General features: G+C 42.4%; 1 protein-coding gene across 8 annotated transcripts in view; it reads left to right on the forward strand.

The window, feature by feature from the left end:
- TACC2 (transforming acidic coiled-coil containing protein 2) overlaps window positions 1-16,214 on the forward strand; it is a 189,855-nt gene that overhangs the window by 42,066 nt on the left and 131,575 nt on the right. For 7 of the 8 annotated variants that reach the window (XM_044440298.1, XM_044440279.1, XM_044440288.1 and 4 more), the window contains 2 exons: window positions 117-5,717; window positions 6,751-6,855. The exons of the other annotated variant lie outside the window; for it this stretch is intronic. In XM_044440298.1, the coding sequence (XP_044296233.1) occupies window positions 117-5,717; window positions 6,751-6,855 (5,706 nt within the window). The remainder of the gene's footprint in view (window positions 1-116; window positions 5,718-6,750; window positions 6,856-16,214) is intronic. 8 annotated transcript variants of the gene reach the window in all.

The following is a 16,214-nucleotide window of genomic DNA, read 5'->3' on the forward strand; positions in this document are numbered from 1 at the left end:
CAGCTTGCCAGTGCATGTGCCTGCATGGCTTTGAAATCTCTGTGGCCTGAATTTTTACTTTTTGTCTTCCGCTTTATTGCCGATTTGAAATGAATAAACGTTTCCATTGTTGGCAGCCTAAGAAATGAAGGCCTCTGTAGCAATGCTGCTGAAGAACCACCCAGCACAAACCCAGTTTTGGTGTCTCCACATGTGATGGCCCTGGAGAATGCCCTGTGTAACCTGGAAGACCAAGCCACATCTGACACCTTGGAGGGGGCGGCAAGAACACTTCTGCCAGTGCCCCTGGTGGAGTGTGCCAAGGAATATGCTCCAGCGAGTCTTGATGTCAGCCCCGGGGGGTTGCCTATCCTGTTGCCATACCCAATCTCCATGAAAGAGACAGGATCTGCCCCTGTGGCATCTCTGGACAGTGGCATAACTGTTGAGCAACAGTCTGCTACCCTGCTTGTAGCGAAGGATGAGCAAGATAATTCCAGTTCAGACCTGAGGTCATCATCAGGTGCTACTTGCAAGCTCGGAGCTGGACTTGCACAGACCGGTACAGATATATTGCACCCATTACAGCAGAGTGAACAGCTGAGTGATGAGAGGGAGGCATCTGTCATCCCATTACCCGAGAGAGAAGAACAGAAAGATTATTGTATCACTCAAGAGACCAGTCAGGAGACAGAGTGTTTGCAAGTGGATCACGAAGAGCAGGCTGCAGTAAAACTAGGTGGACAGAACACAGATGGTGTAGACAGCCTGGTGATGAAAGAGGAAACCTTAATCCCAAATTATCCCACCACAGGGGGTTCAGATATTGAAAACTGTGGAACAGTTGTTGATGGCCAGAGTCTTGTGGGGTTGAGTGTTGCCATCAGCCAGTGTAGCAATGATGCAGCAGGGAACAAAGGGGATGAATGCCATCCAGTTTTTCCAGAGAAGTTCAGGGAGCAGTCTGTGCCTGTTCCTACCACATCCGATATCACCTTGGATCTTTCAAACCTGACACTGGCAACTGCAATTGAAGGACAAAACAAGGGTTTTCTGTTGGAAAAGGCATGCCCAGATGAAGCTCCAGGTACACAACCAGGAATCCTCTTCACTACCGAAAGAGAAAATCACAGTGTAGCTTTACTCATTAGCTCCGAGCTTGCCAGTGTGCCCTTGTTGTCTGAGGAGAATGAAGAGCAAACACCAAGGACTGTGTCTGAAGGCAGAGCAGAGCAATTTGGCAGCAGGGAAATCACACAAGCTGAACATGTGAGTGGAGGAAGCATCACTGTAGCTGGCTCAGAAAATCTTGTGCATCTTGTGAAGGAAGATTCTGTTGTAGATGAAAGATTGTCACTGGGGGAAAGTGTAGGAGATGCTGCAAGTGAGAGTGAGCTCATTAAACAAGGAAATGTCACACCTGAAGAAAACAAAGACATTTCTTTGGGACAGCATAGAAGTCTTGAGAGGGCAGTTTTAACAAGTCCAACTGTGCACGAAGAAGTAAACTGTTCCCAAGGGACACTGCTAACCTTTGATAGTTGCACAAAGCAGGACAGCCCTGACATTAACTGGGATGATCATAGAAGCTCTCCGGTAGATGCTTCTAAAAATGTTACCAGTGGCAAGGCTTTGGGAAAGGATGCCAGTTCTGAATGGAGTCTGCATACGCTCAAAGCTCATTTACCTGATTTAAGTCTGGGATCAGAGACAGAGAAAACAGCCACAAATGAAAACATGCATACAAGCCCACAGTCTGTCAAAACACTATATTTACAAGGGGGGAAATGCTCACAGAGCTGTGATCTTTTAAATCTCAGTGCAGAAGATGCGCCACTTCACTTTCCAGAGTCTAGCATGGCAGACAAAGTTTGTTTAGCAGATGTACATGGTTCACTGCTGATGCACTCAGAGGACAATGCTGTTATGCAAAATAAGCAGAACAGATCTGGGGATCAAACATTTGCTCAGAGAACTGAAGGGGAGTTGGAAGGCCAAGTTGAGCATGAAATAACATCTGAAGGCAACCAAGCATCCCCAGAAAAAATACCAGTTCCTAAAGCAGAAACAGAGCATCAGGACTTAAAAGAATCAGCAAAAGAATCGGAATGTGTTTCAGTAGAAAAAGCAACACTCCAGGAGAATATATCCCCTTCTGAAAGCAAAAAGCATAGCCAGATAGATTGCCCTGATGCTGACTATGTACCTGTGACTGTTGCTGAACAAAGCGATACTGTGGATGAGAAAGTAAGTAATGAAACCAGACAGGGGGAATACAAAACAGAAATGAAAAGTCAAACAGCTGACACAACTTTGGCTCCAAAACCCAAAAGCAAATTGGACTCCCCGCAGCAAGTACGGCAGGAACAAGTGACTGAAGAAAATGAGCAAGGCATGAAAGAGGATGCTTGTGGCAGCCCGCCACCACAGCCCATGAGCAGGGTGGAGACTGGTTCTCAGCTGCTGGAGTCTGCAGACGTGAAGGATAGCAGTATAAGGGACCCTAAATATGCACTAGAGAGTAATGGTGCATCTTCGGAAGTTCTTCATGGAAAGACCATGGATGTACAACAGATTGTGGACACTTTGATACCATCTCCACAAGCAGAGCTGAAAGATAGTCCAAAGCCTCTTGCTTCAGCTGGCAGTAATCAACAGCACATTTCCAGCACAGAACTCAAAGGCCTGGATGACAATTATCTGACAGCAGTTACAAATCCCGATGAACAAGAGCCTAATGAAAAGCCCCCAGAAACCAAAAATTCACTGGTGGTAAACCAACCCAATGACCATCCGGGGCTTTATGAAAGTGAAAAGAATGTTACTGCAGATGTTCTACATCAACCCCAAACAGTTCTTTGTGGGTTAGAGATGAAACTGAATGATCCCACAACTGGCACGGATGAAAATGCACCCTTATCGAGTATTTCTGAATCTGTGGGAGGTTATATGCAAGATCACAACCTGCAAACCGTAGCACATTCACAGGCAGAAGGAAGTTGTTTCAACAAAGAAAACTTCAGCAAGTCTGCTCAAGAGACTTCTAATTCCCTGAGTTCGGACCATCCTCATGAAGAAATAGGTCTCAGGGAGGCACTGACTAAAGAAGCTGTCATAAATGAACAATCAGAGGGACTAACAGACGGCACAGAACGAAGCAATGGTAGTGTTACAGAGTGCATTCCATTCACACAGAATGCAGTCACTGCCAATGCTGAACAGTCATTGCTAGTGGATTTTAAAGTAACTTGTGCAGATGATTCTAAGAACAACAGGACTGACCTTAACCTGTCAAGTAAAATAGCAGAATTGGCAGAAAAAAGCTCAGACATAGAAATGAAGGAGAGGCCAAGTTTGACAGAAAAACTCAGACTGCAAGATGAACCTGGAAAAATAAGTTGTGAAAGGGCATCTCATTTCATGGCTGCTGAAAACACAGAAGCACAGGAATATCCTCCTGTGTTACCTGAAATCAAAGACATTTCTTCAAGTGGTGTATCATATAAAACAGACAGTATTGAACAGTCCGAGTTAATACCTGCTGGCTCTCAAACACCTCTGGCAGCCCTTTCTGATGATCAGCACTGCAGAATGATCCAGCAACTCATAAGCTCTGTGCACGATGGCAATGTGGGTGAATTACAAAAAGAGCTAGAAGTTACAGCATGCCAGAATCTCTTGGGTGCTGCTGCAGCAGCTGCTACACCTATACAGTTAGACAATACTTCGGCAGAGAAAAGCACAACAGATCAAAAGAGCCCTGATGTACTGCATTTCGACAATATTCCTGCAGATGCCATCCCAGGGAATGAATCTGTAATTCCTAATGAAAGCTTGCTTTCAGAAGAGGGTCTAACTATACGAAACTCTTCTCAGGCTGGACAGCTTGAACGAAATTTGTCACCATTTAATTTCATGAAGCTGCAGACTGAGATCTCAACAATTAAAACGAAAGGAGCAAAAAGTGATGTAAACTTCAAAGCCCAGCAATTTGACAGCTCGGTAGAAAATCTCTTCAGCTTTTCAAGCTTTGAAGAGAAGCTTTTGAACCTTTCATCTTTTGGTAAGCAAGCAGACTGTAATGAGGGCATTGCAACAAATATCACCTGTGCAGATGACAAGCACAGCAAGAGCTCAGATGACACGGGGAATAAGGAAAAGAGCAACTGTGTTTTGGAGGAAAATTTTAGCATCCCCAAGATGGAAACCCCCATGCAGTCTGCAGGGACCACTGAAAAAGATCCGGATGGTTCACATTCCAGGGGCTTCAGTATTGGCTTTTTGGATTTCAGGAAGCATATTAGCAAAATTTTTGAGAAGACAATTCCAAATACACCCATTGCAGAATTACCCAACCTTTCAGTTGAAAACAGTTCGGGTGATGGGGGCAGCCCAATGCCTAAGGAAATACTGGAGTGTAAGCAAGAATTAGAAGAGGCTGAAGAAAAGAATGAAAACGGAGAACCCAAGAGTGTCCAGAAAACAGAAGAACGTACATTGCCTTTAGAAGCTAGGAGCTGTGATGGCGTAACTGATAAAGGAATATTACAGGAGGAAAAATTATTCACAAATGCTCAGGATTCTTGTTTGCCAGGTGCCTTTTCAGAAAAGACCCTTTTTGGTGCATATTGTTTAAGTGAAGAAGCTTTGTCAAGTTTGCCAGAGTTAGATATTAAGGGAGACAATAGGAATGTGAAGACAAGGGAAAGTGAATGCTTCAGTGCCACAAGCAGTGACCATGATGAGAATGATGTGAGCCTGGAAAGAGGAGAGTTGCAACCTGCAAATTTTCTTAGCTCAGAAATAGGGAATCTACCTCCCACTTCTGGCGATGAACTGTCTTTAGTGATTGCTGCCTCTCAAGAAGTTCTGAAGAATGATTTTGACAGAACTGTTGCTGCAGAAGCAGAAGAAGGTAATTTAATTAGTGTGTGTAAAACAGAAGCAGCTTCATCTGAAGAAGAAAGACACCAAATCCAGTGCTGTGTTCCAGGGCCAATAGAAGACAAAGGGAATGGTAAGAATGCTGTTGACCTAGGCAACACATCCGTGCAGCCATCTCTTGAAGATGTTTTTCATGTATACATACCACAAATGGAACAGTCCAGGATATTGCCTGGGGAGAACAAGAGCAAATCCACTTGCAGTGAACTTTTGGATGAAAAAGCACTTCAAGAAAAAGTGTTTATGACACCAGATGCCTTTGGAAGTACAAAATGCTTGCAGACATCAACAGATGTTCAAGAGCAAGAGAAAGGGCAGGACACAGCACTTCATGGGCTAATAGAGGAATTTAAAAATAAGGTACACCCTGATGATTTTTCCGCAGATTGCTGCAAACCAGTATCTAGCAGTGGGAGTGAGGAATGTGTAGAAGAAGCAAATGACACTTTGTTGAACAAAGTGGAAACAGAAGCAAATATTTCTGTTGACATCCTTAGAACAGGTATTACGAGCACGTTATTAACTGATGACTGTGCCTCAGCTTTGCAATCCAGCATGTGCTGTCAAGGGACTGATGCAACTAAGCCCTCAGAAGACATTCAAGGGATGGAGCAAAACGTGTATACAGATGCTGAAGTCACTGCTGCAAATCAGTGTACAGAAGAGAATTTGGCATATGGGAAGTCCATTCAGGATGTCCAGGAGAAAGGATCAAGCCCCTCATTCCCAGAAACTGAGCAAAGCCTTCCTAGTGAACTGCAAACCCTGGCTGCAGAAGGATTACCTGATGAAAGGTACTTATTTAAATATAACTGTAAAAGGTACTTGCCATTCTGTTGATTTAGAGAGGGATGGAGCAGTCCATTTCTTGATTGCATAGTTACCCTTTTCTATCTTGTCCACATAAAACTGTAATTCTTTCTGTAGAATTTGGTCTTAGTTAAGTGAACTATTCATGAGTTGATGGAGGGATCTGTAAAAAGCTGAAGTTTCCACCATCTTTTCTTTTTCTATTTATTTTAGCTCTGATAGTTAAGCTTTCAAATGCTTTCCTCTCCGGAGTAGGAGCTACAGGCTCACACAGTTACAGTATTATGACTTACTTGCCAGTCATAATTCAGAAAATCCCAAATTGCTAAAATTCAGTCACCCCTGCATTACACTGAAGTGTGGGTTTGTTTTTATGTGTCTACTCTTATCTCTCTAAAAAAGTTGACCTGCAGAGTTTCACTTTGCTAATGATTGAAAAAGGAATGTGAATTATTCAGATCCTTCTTCCAAGGCATTCTGAAATGCCCAAATGATTTTCAGGATCAGATAAGACATTATCAGTGTTACCTATGTCATTCGACTAAGTTTATTATTTGTTTTTTCAGTGCAGATGTTCAATTAAATTTTGGATTTTTAATCTGGGCTTCGCTCATGTCCCTTTGGGATCTCCCACAGAGAAAGCACCTGAGTTATTAAGAGCTCTCAGTCATGAAGTTCCCCAAGTTGCTTCCTGCCTTCTTGGCTCTCTCATTCCATCCTCCCAAACTAGGAGGATGGGGAGAGAACTGGGAAAGCAGTTTTACATTTTATCTCCAATCCCAAAGCTATTTTTAACACATCTTATAACTCCACTTGGTAATCAAAATTGACCTTGAGCTAATGACTGATCTTAAAGTGTAGTAATCCCTTTCTTCACTACCACCCCAAAGTTATTGTGTGGGAACTTTTAATCATTATTCTAAATTCCAGGACAAGCTTTGTATGCATGATCTCAGCATGAATGTAGGCATCCTTCTCCAGTAACTAATCATATCCCTGCTTTTTCCATAACTTCAGCAATATTCCTGTGCTCTGTCATTCTCTCCTTGCTGTACCTGAGAAGGACGCTATAGCAGCCAAACGTACCTCTGGTGAGGCAAGAGATGACATCAGAGTAGAAAGGTACAGTGAAAAGTTTTAACTGTTTCAGAGGATGGAACTGCTCTTTTAAAACTTGTTCTTTCCAGGTGCATGAAAAAAGAACTGGAATAATGAAACTTCCATGTTTTTAGCACTAGAGATGCTAGAATAACAATGTGGAAGGAAACAGGCATTCCTCCAACTTGTAATTGGTGCTTCATTTGAGTCAGCATTTGAGTGTTTAGCCAAAGAACCTGTTTTCAGTGTTAGGGCTCACCCTTGGGTCATGCAAATAACAGAGTGTGCTTTTAAACACAGCATTTGTTCCTTCTCATAAGTAAGCACAGCAGCTCTTACAGATTGAGAATAAGGGCCAATGTGTTTCCCGGATGTATTTATTTTTCATTTATAGGCTGCCTTTTTTCTTGCCAGGACTCCAAGGCAGCTTACGTAATTCTCCCCCTGCTCTCCATTTCACCCCTGCAACAACCCTGTGAGGAAGGCCAGGGTGAGAGAGTGTGACTGGCCCAAAGTCACCCAGTGAACTTTGTGGCCAAACAGGGACGGGAACCTGGATTCCTGACTCCCCGTCCAGTACTTACATTTCTCCTTCCTTCCTTCCTTCCTTCCTTCCTTCCTTCCTTCCTTCCTTCCTTCCTTCCTTCTTCTTTCAAACATTTGTATGCTGCCCAATTGTGCACAGTGCCTCTGGGATTAGTTATTAAAATGTTTTTTAAAAAGCCATACTGGCTGTCATGGTGACTCCCCATGGAAGTCACATGCTGTGTATTCCAAGTGGGACACCAGTGTCTTCTATTTTGGGGGCACTGCTTTTTGGTCATTAAAAGCTGGATGCCATGCAGTTTCCTTGGTGAAATGATGGTGATGGGAAATGCCCTCCGGTATGTGTCCAGTGGCTGCTAGAAAGCAGAACAGCCTTCTCAGGAAAAGAAGGGGCAGTTCTTTTAGATAAGCAAGAGCCAGCACACTTGTCAAGAATGCGAGCCCAGCCCAGTACCCAACGTACTCCTGTTCACATCATATGAATGTGAGTGCATTTGGGCAGATATGAGGCAGAAAATGCAGCAACAGCCTTGGTAGCTGTCACATGTAAGGGAGGCTTTGGTTGGTTGGTGTCCATCCGTCCTTCCTCCTGAGCACACTTAATAAGGAGGTGTGGTGTAAGGCAGGAAGCTACATGACTAATTAAAAAACAAACCACCCTTTATGCTCTTTATTTGTTCTTTTGGAGGAGGAGATCTTACTTTCCATGAAGGGAAAAGGACTGATTTTTGACTATTTGGGATTCATTTAAAAATATGCATTCAGAAGCTTTAACGTGCCGCAGAAAAGCAGTGTTCACAGACCCCCTGCATTCCCTCTGCTCTTGCTTCCTTCACTCGTGGCATTATGGGAGGGGTGTTTCCTTTCCAAACTACACTGTGGATTGTATATCTGTCCAGAGGGCTTAGCGAGGGTCCATATGTTGCAAAATGACAGTAGGTGATACACTTTAATACCTGGGGCAAACAGGGTGGTGCCATGAGCAGCTGCTGCTAATTCATAAATCCACAGTTTCATACTTGCATATGCTTGAAGAATATTTTATCACCTGTTTTTCCTGTCTGAGCATTCGTCCCCAGTGGCAACAGCTGCTGCTTTATGCAGAACTTTTTTTTAGCTACATGGATTTATACCTCTTGTGTTCTGCATACACAGGAATATAGCAGAATGTGATGTACAGATTCAAGAACTTGCCACTTCCTAAGACAGGGAACACTGCCTTTGTTCAGACTTGTCTGTTACAGGAATGCATAATTATAGGAGGAAGAAAAGGCAAATCTGTTACCAGTTTGCTTATATTCTGCTTTATATAGCCTAGACTTATGGGTACTAAGCTGAGAAACTGTAGGTGTGCTAGTGTTGCAAAGCTGGTTATAACTAGATCATGGAATTTCCTTCCTCATCATTATGATTGTTTTCCTACAGCTTTTTATTTAGACCTAATGCTTGCTCCTTGCAATGGTGGCAGTGGTGTTCCAACATGGGGACTTTTAATAGTTTTTTTTTAATTTAAATTTAAATTAATAAATTAATTTAAATTTAAATTAATAGTTTTTTTTAATAGTGTGAGCAAAAGTTGTTGTTTTCTGAACTCTGGAAGTACAGGAATTCAGGGACTGCTCAAATACCAAATAGCTCTGTTTGTATAATGTGACAGCCCTCTTTGGGGCATGTGTGGCCAAGGCTTTGAATATTGAATCCCCACCTGTGGGTTGTTGTGCCATACAAAGGCAGTGAGTATGGATTATAGGATGGTTACACAACCATTGTATAACCCATGGTTTGTTTTAGGGTTATGCAAGGGTTGTTTAAACCCTCACATAATTCATGCTTGTGGGGGGCGGGGTCACATGGCAGGACAACCACAGAGAAGGATTGCACATGTCACCTGGTACCTTTGCATGCCATGGCTTGTCCTAGGTTAAAGAAATGTCTCATTTGTTTAATTATTATTTATATCCCACCTTTTTTCATTTTGAGGAATTCAAAGTGGCACAGAATTCTCCTCTCCCTCTCAATCATATCCTTACAACAACAATCCTGTGAAGTGGGTTGGGCTGAAAGTCTGTGGCTGGCCCAAAGTCACCCAGTTGGCTCCATGGTTGCATGGGGACTCAAACCCCGAGTCCCAGTCCCACACTCTTAACCGTTAGACCACACTGGCTCTGGGTTGTCTGAACCCAGTCACTGAGTGTTTGCTGCTATTGTACTGCAAAACCTGGGACTTGTCCAGAAGAAAAGAAACACCTGCAGGATACATAGGTCCCACCAATTTAAGCAAAAAGTCAGATCCAGAGGACACTTTCCTTTTTAATGCTCTAACTATATATGAATTGGAGTTCTGTGAGTTTGTCCTCAATGGTTTTTAGAACCCAAGTCTGTGTCCCAGGAGAAGTCAAGCAGACATGAAAGGCTGCTTAAATTCTTCACCAGTTCGGCTCCAGTTTATACTATCTAAGCTGTTTTTTCACTTGTAGAGATAAAAATACAGGAAAGCAATGGGAACTACATATGTTTTCTTCCAGAAGTGAAAAAGACCAGAGTATGCATACTCCATACTCCAGTTAGATGCAGCCTTTCCAGGGTTGTGCTTAGTTATCACATGTAGCTTGAATCTCACACCTGAGGTGGAAAAAAATAGTCCATTCAAAGACTATATCATTCAATGGAATTTTGCCACTGGTTTATTTATACATGTCTTGTCCTGGCTCTTCATCCCCAAACGATGCACAATGAAACAAGACCAGGATTAGAGCATTCAATATAAAAAGCAAAGACTAAGATCTGAAATGCTTGATGAAATGAAAAGGCATTCACTAGGTGCTCAGAAGAAACCGGATGATGCAAGGCAAATCTCTCTAGGCAGAGAAAGAATTCCAGATTGAGGCACTATAACTTAAAAGCCTTATCCCTGATCGTTACATGCCTCACCTCTCATTATGGGGGGGATTTCAGCAGAGATTGCCAAGGATGATTGTAATAGGATAGGTTTGGGTCATTTTTAATATCTGGATTGTGACATGGGTGCAGGCTTGAATAAGTTATTAAACAGGGATACTACGCATTTCACATTTCTTGGATTTCCGTATTTTACTCTGAAAATAAATGAGGTGCTGCTTGCTCAAGATGAAAAGTGATGAGATACTATGGTGAGCAGTGCAAGATGCCAGGAGTGGTAGATAATGTTCATGTGCATAGCCAAAATCTCCTAGACTATTCCAATTTGCTAGTCAGGGTGAGATCTACTTCATATATTCCTTTATGTCCCTGTAGATGAAGGAACAATGTCTTCCTATGTCATTTAAAGCATGTGAAAAGTGCTCTTAATTATTTTGATTTTCTGTGAGCTCTGTATTTATTTCCCTTATTGGGGGATATATCCACTTATGACATGGGACTTACTCAGAAGTGAGTATAGGATTGTGGATTAAGTATTGAGCAGTTCTCTTTTATACCAGTAGAATGCCACCCTTCTGATCCATACTGGCTGAGGTTGATGATAATTGTAGTCCAACACATTTAGAGGGCACTGCGTTGGAGAAGACTGCGCTATATTGTAATTTCTGCTGGAAACTATTGAGAACTGGTTTGTGTCAAGCTATGTCACTCGGAGGTCTAAACAATAAATCATAGCAGTTGGTTATTGAACGATGGCAGCTGAAGCCTTTGCATTTGCACTAGCCAGGTGGAGTTCTAGTTCAATATTCTGTTCTTCTGTTTTGTCAGTTGTCAAGGTAAGTAAGAAACATGAAACGAAGCCTGACCTTTCTCAAACAATGACTTCATTTTTAGCTTTGTTCTACATAGGTCTGTAAGAAGTGTTTTTAAAAATTGTTGAACAGATTTTGGTGGGAGAGGGTGAAGAATGGAAAACACCGTAGAATGTAGCTAAATGACTTACGCCTTAGTCATCTTGAAATGTTGCACTGGCAAAAAATGAGTGAAAATAGTTGTTTCTTTGAAAAACAGGTTGCCCACCCTCCTTTCAGGTTGTATGCCAGCATACCAGTTTTGAAGATCAAGCTGTATTCTGAGTGCCCATTTCATCTGGAAAACATTGAGATATATAGTTTTCTAGCTTTTGTAAATGTGCCAGGGCAAGCTCAGCCAATCTGATTCCTTTTTGAACATATCTGTGTGAGACTTTTGCCAAATTGACAGTGCTGTCCTAGGTATGTCTGTTGTGCGGTTCAGCATGGCATTACTACCAAGGAAGGCTATTTCCTCCAGTATATTGTCTCCCCACTTAACAAAAAAACCCCCCCACCATTTGTCTGACTTTGTAGTCTTAGGGTAGGCAGCAGGTTGATCAGGGTCTGCTTGATTTGCAGTATTGATTTGCCAATCAGCAATCCTTTCCAGCATTCTGCTGGTACACTTGAGAAGCCCATCAGAAGGTCATGAGTGCAAAGCACCCTCCTGCCCAAATTCTCCCACAAATGGTATAGAAGAGCCAGGGGCACTGCTCAGATCTGTTACTCAAAAACCAGCATAAGCTCGGGATTCCTTAATTATCCATGAATGTCTTTTGCACTAGGCCCCACTTGGATTCTAGTGGAAAAGCAAATAGATCTCTTAAGCCTGAGCGCACACTGCTGTTCTGCCTGCCTTCTCTAGCACCCTACATCATTATGTATAGAAATGCTTTCAAGTTCAGAGCAGTTAATATGCTTATAAGAAGTTCTTGAAATTCATTATAATCATAAGATCATTAGGCACTCCTTCCTCCTAGAATACCATGGCTAAGAATAGCTTCCACAGCACAAGAAGTATATTTAGCAGTAGAGAGTAGAGAATTTTCAAAGAATGGACTAGATCAAGGATAAGAACTGGTGATCTTCTGAATGATGCTGGACTGCCATCCCCTTCGGCCCTAGTCAGTATGGCTAACAGTTAGAGCTGATGGGAATTATAGTCAAACAACATTCCCTGTCTCTGGATTAGATAATTATATAGCATGAACTCAAGTCAAACACCAAAAATATGTATCAAGAGGCTGTCATCCCATACTCTGTTATAAGCATTTAAAGAGACATATCAGGAATTCTATTATTTTGAAATAGTAATATTTTAAGAAAATAAATGCTTAAATGGAATTCAAAAACCACTTGGATGTTGTCAATAAATCCAAGAAAAAGCAGATTGATTACTTAATATTTAGGACTGTTTCCTCCAGTTTTGGCTAACTTCCAAGTTATCTTGGGCCAACTTCTGTTTTCAGCTGGAAACTATGCAAAATGTTGAGATTTCATAGCATCCCAACCTAATCAGTCAAGCTTTGGTGGCTTCAGTGAACATTTCCATTGCATAATATTGCAGGGGTTTATATATCTTAGCAAGATTCTGAGGTTTTGAGCCCTGATAAAAACTGGGACTGAAATAAAAGTTCTTACCCTAAAAAGCAAGACTGCTAATATGTGCACAGCTTTAATTTTCAGTCACCACAAATAACTTCTATGCGTTTTAAATTCATGTGCAGGAAGTGGTTTTAAATATACAGTTCCACTTTAGTGAAAAGGCATATATTGGAAAATTGATAACTATTTATTGAGCTAAAGTGGAATTAAGGTCTTAGTAACTTAGCAGATAGGCAGACTGGATCAGTTTGTAGAATGACAAAAAGCCACTCAGAACAGGACTGCTAGTTGATGAATAAGTCTAACTACTAGAAGGAAGGAATAAGCATTTTATCTGGAACCCAGTAAAAGCTAAAGGGCTAGAAAAAAATCTGGCAGATATTAGTGATAACTGAGACTGGAGTTTTGTCAGTGGTTTTTGATGCAAGATTTATACCACGTCGAAATTCCAAGCTACATATATGGAATAACTTACATAGATACATACATTGCAGGCTGCCTCCTGCTACTGTCATGGCACTAGGCCCAACCATCATGGATAGCTTGATCATGGCTTCTAACCATGTCTAACCAGGCATCCCCTGGTTAATCCCATTCAGGTTAATGCATGTAGCAGTTCACTAAAGCAGATCATAAGCCATTTTAGCCTCATTTCACTCCTAAAACAAAGTTTTAGCTCCATATTCTATTTTACACTAGCACAAACAGACAAACTGTGCACACATGAACTTCCTTTAGTGCAGTGCAGGAAGCATTTACTGCATAAGGAAAACCCATTGGGCTACAGGTGGCTTATGTGAGCAGGATGCAATTTAGGTTACTGCTGGTCAGTTGTTCTTGAATGTATTCCTTGTGTGGCAGGGAATGCACACTATTCAAAGAAATATGGATGTCTAAAAATTAGGTAATGTTCTTGAAATGGTGGCAGGAGTAGATGGTTTTGCACTTTTTATATGCTTATTTTTGTTATAGCAAGCAACTTCAGAGTTTCCACTGCTGCTTTTTATAGGATAATGAAAGACAGGCCCATAGACCAAATTTAAAGTGTGATGGAGACAAAATGGATAAAGGGAAGCAGGAAAGGGCAACAAGTGATGGATATGCGTAAATGCAGTTGGAAACAGTAAGACTGACTTCCTGAAACTGGTTTTGGCTTCTCTCGAGTACCATGTGATTCCTTACGTGCTTCACGGGCCTATAAACAGGTTTGACTGGGGCCCACAGTAGGGCAAACAAATGGATGTGTGTATTACAGGCTCTGGTGGTTTTAACAGTGACTTTTCAAGTACCACAAGATGGTGATACTATTTGTGCACTCCTGTTGAATAAGAAAGCTAAAGCAGAACTGACAGTCATTTACTTCTAGTTCCTACAAAATAAAGCAGGATCTTCCCAGTGCTTGACATTTATTCCAGATTAGGCAGTATGCTGTAGGTAGCAATCAAGTGTCAGAAGCCCTAATGACCAAAAATGATAATACAAAGACTTCTTGGTACACATCTAGACTTTGGATATGTGAGAGCAGAAGTTCCTCAACAACACAAAAAGTTTGGTAAGGAGGAGGAAGGGTGAAGACCTTTTATGGATACGGGGAAAGGCCAGGGAAAAAGAGCCATCATAGACTATAGGCTCAACAGCATTATTTATTGATAATTGAGTGCAGCTTTCCTCAGTGCCCTCCTGATGGGTTGGACTTCCTCAGCCACGGAGAATGGTCAGGAACTTTGCCAAAAGGAATACTGCCTTCTGTTGTCCACAAGGGCCAAAGAGCCAAGGTTAGGGAAAACTAGTCACTTGCATTGTTTGACAAAGCTGTCTTTCTGAAGTGACTACAAAATTGGTTTGTTAGTTATGTAACTTTGCCTTATATAGTTCAGAATTAAAGATAATTGTTTCTATCATACCTCAGATTCAGCTTCACTGGCAGAAGAGTTGGCCCAGTAAACAGTCCCTTTCAAATCCTGGCTAGCTAGTTTGGGGATAGATGTGCAAGGAGGAACCTGGGCCGGGCCAGGCCTGGAGCCCAATCACGCCTCCCCATCTGGCTACTTTAAGATGTCTTGTTGCACCTTTCAGAGTTCCTGCCTTTCTCCATGGCCCTCTCACATGAGAGATGCCTGAGCACCCTGCTGCTCCCACAAGAGACTTGAGTATGGGTGAGTCTGTCACTCTGAACCCCTGTACTGTAGAGGAAGAATGTCTTGAAGTGCTAATGCCTAATCTGGCTGGGGATGGTAGGAGTTATCTAACATCTGGAGGGTGCCTGATTCAGGAAAGAATTGGGTTGCCTCCGCAGAAACAAGCTGGAATAAATGCTTTTGCTGTTTAGGAAAGTGAGAATCATATTTTCTACCAGCTCTTTTCAAGAGCTGTTTCTTTTCTTGTGAATGCCTATTTTCATGTAAGTGATGTATAGCTTTAGCATGGAATCTTTGCTGTGTTTAGATGTGCTGGAAAATACTAAAAAAAAAAAAAACAAACCCCATCAGGGACCAAAACAGCTGTAGCTGGGAAATCTGGGCTATTTTACTTTGTCTCACGTTTGTACACACCTCTCAGACCCTTTGGATAAGGAGCATGGTAGCAGCTACAACGATTGTCTCAATTTATCTTCACAGCAATTATAGGAAGTAGGATTGGCTGAGTCATGATGACTCATGGAAAGCTTTGGTTTGAGCTGGGTGAGGCTTTGAACCCAGAACACGTGTAGCTGTCTGCCCTTCCACCACAGTGAGCTTCAACAGTATATTTTTACTAGCCCTAGAAATGTTCAGGTACTAAAAAAACGCAGGTGCCTTCTACACTGGGGCACAAGAAATAACCTCCATTGCCCTGAACTGACATTAACATCAATAGGACTACATCCAGCCCAGACTTGCTTTCTCTTGGCATTTTCCCCATAGAAATACCAACCATGTTGCAATTGAGTGCCAGACTTCATAATAAAGTTAAATTCTGGAATGGTTCTTTCAGTCCTAAACCCAGTGAAATCAATGGGCTTCCCTTTGGAGTGGACATAGAGGTTAAGACTTTTTTGGTTTTGTTTTGAATGCTTGTTTTAAGAGAACACGCCCAGAGAGCTACCTTGGGCAATTAGCAGTGGCCCCGGCACGATGATGTAGTCTGTGGGCTGTTAAAATGCCAGTGTCTCAGTTGCAAGATTTGCAGGCGAATAGACCTGAAGGCGGGGCCTGGTTGGGCCCCCCGCAGCCTCCGCTCCGCAACCCTCTCTTTCAAGTTGTCCTTGTCTCTTAACAACAACAGCGCCGATCGAATATCACGCCGGGCGGGCGGGAAGTGCTAAAACGAAACGCTCGCGGATAAGGACGATCTGGCTGGAGTTTCCTTAGTTGTCTGAGGCCGGAGGAGGAGCACGTCGGGGAAGGGGGGCTACCATGTGTCACGTCGAGTGGAAAGTGTTTCCAGCGTTCAAACCAGCGAGCAGCCTGGCGTGACTCAAAAACTCCTGGAAAGCAACTC

This window comes from Varanus komodoensis, unplaced genomic scaffold, assembly GCF_004798865.1.
Source record: "Varanus komodoensis strain SLA01 unplaced genomic scaffold, ASM479886v1 scaffold1, whole genome shotgun sequence".
Taxonomy (NCBI): domain Eukaryota; kingdom Metazoa; phylum Chordata; class Lepidosauria; order Squamata; family Varanidae; genus Varanus; species Varanus komodoensis.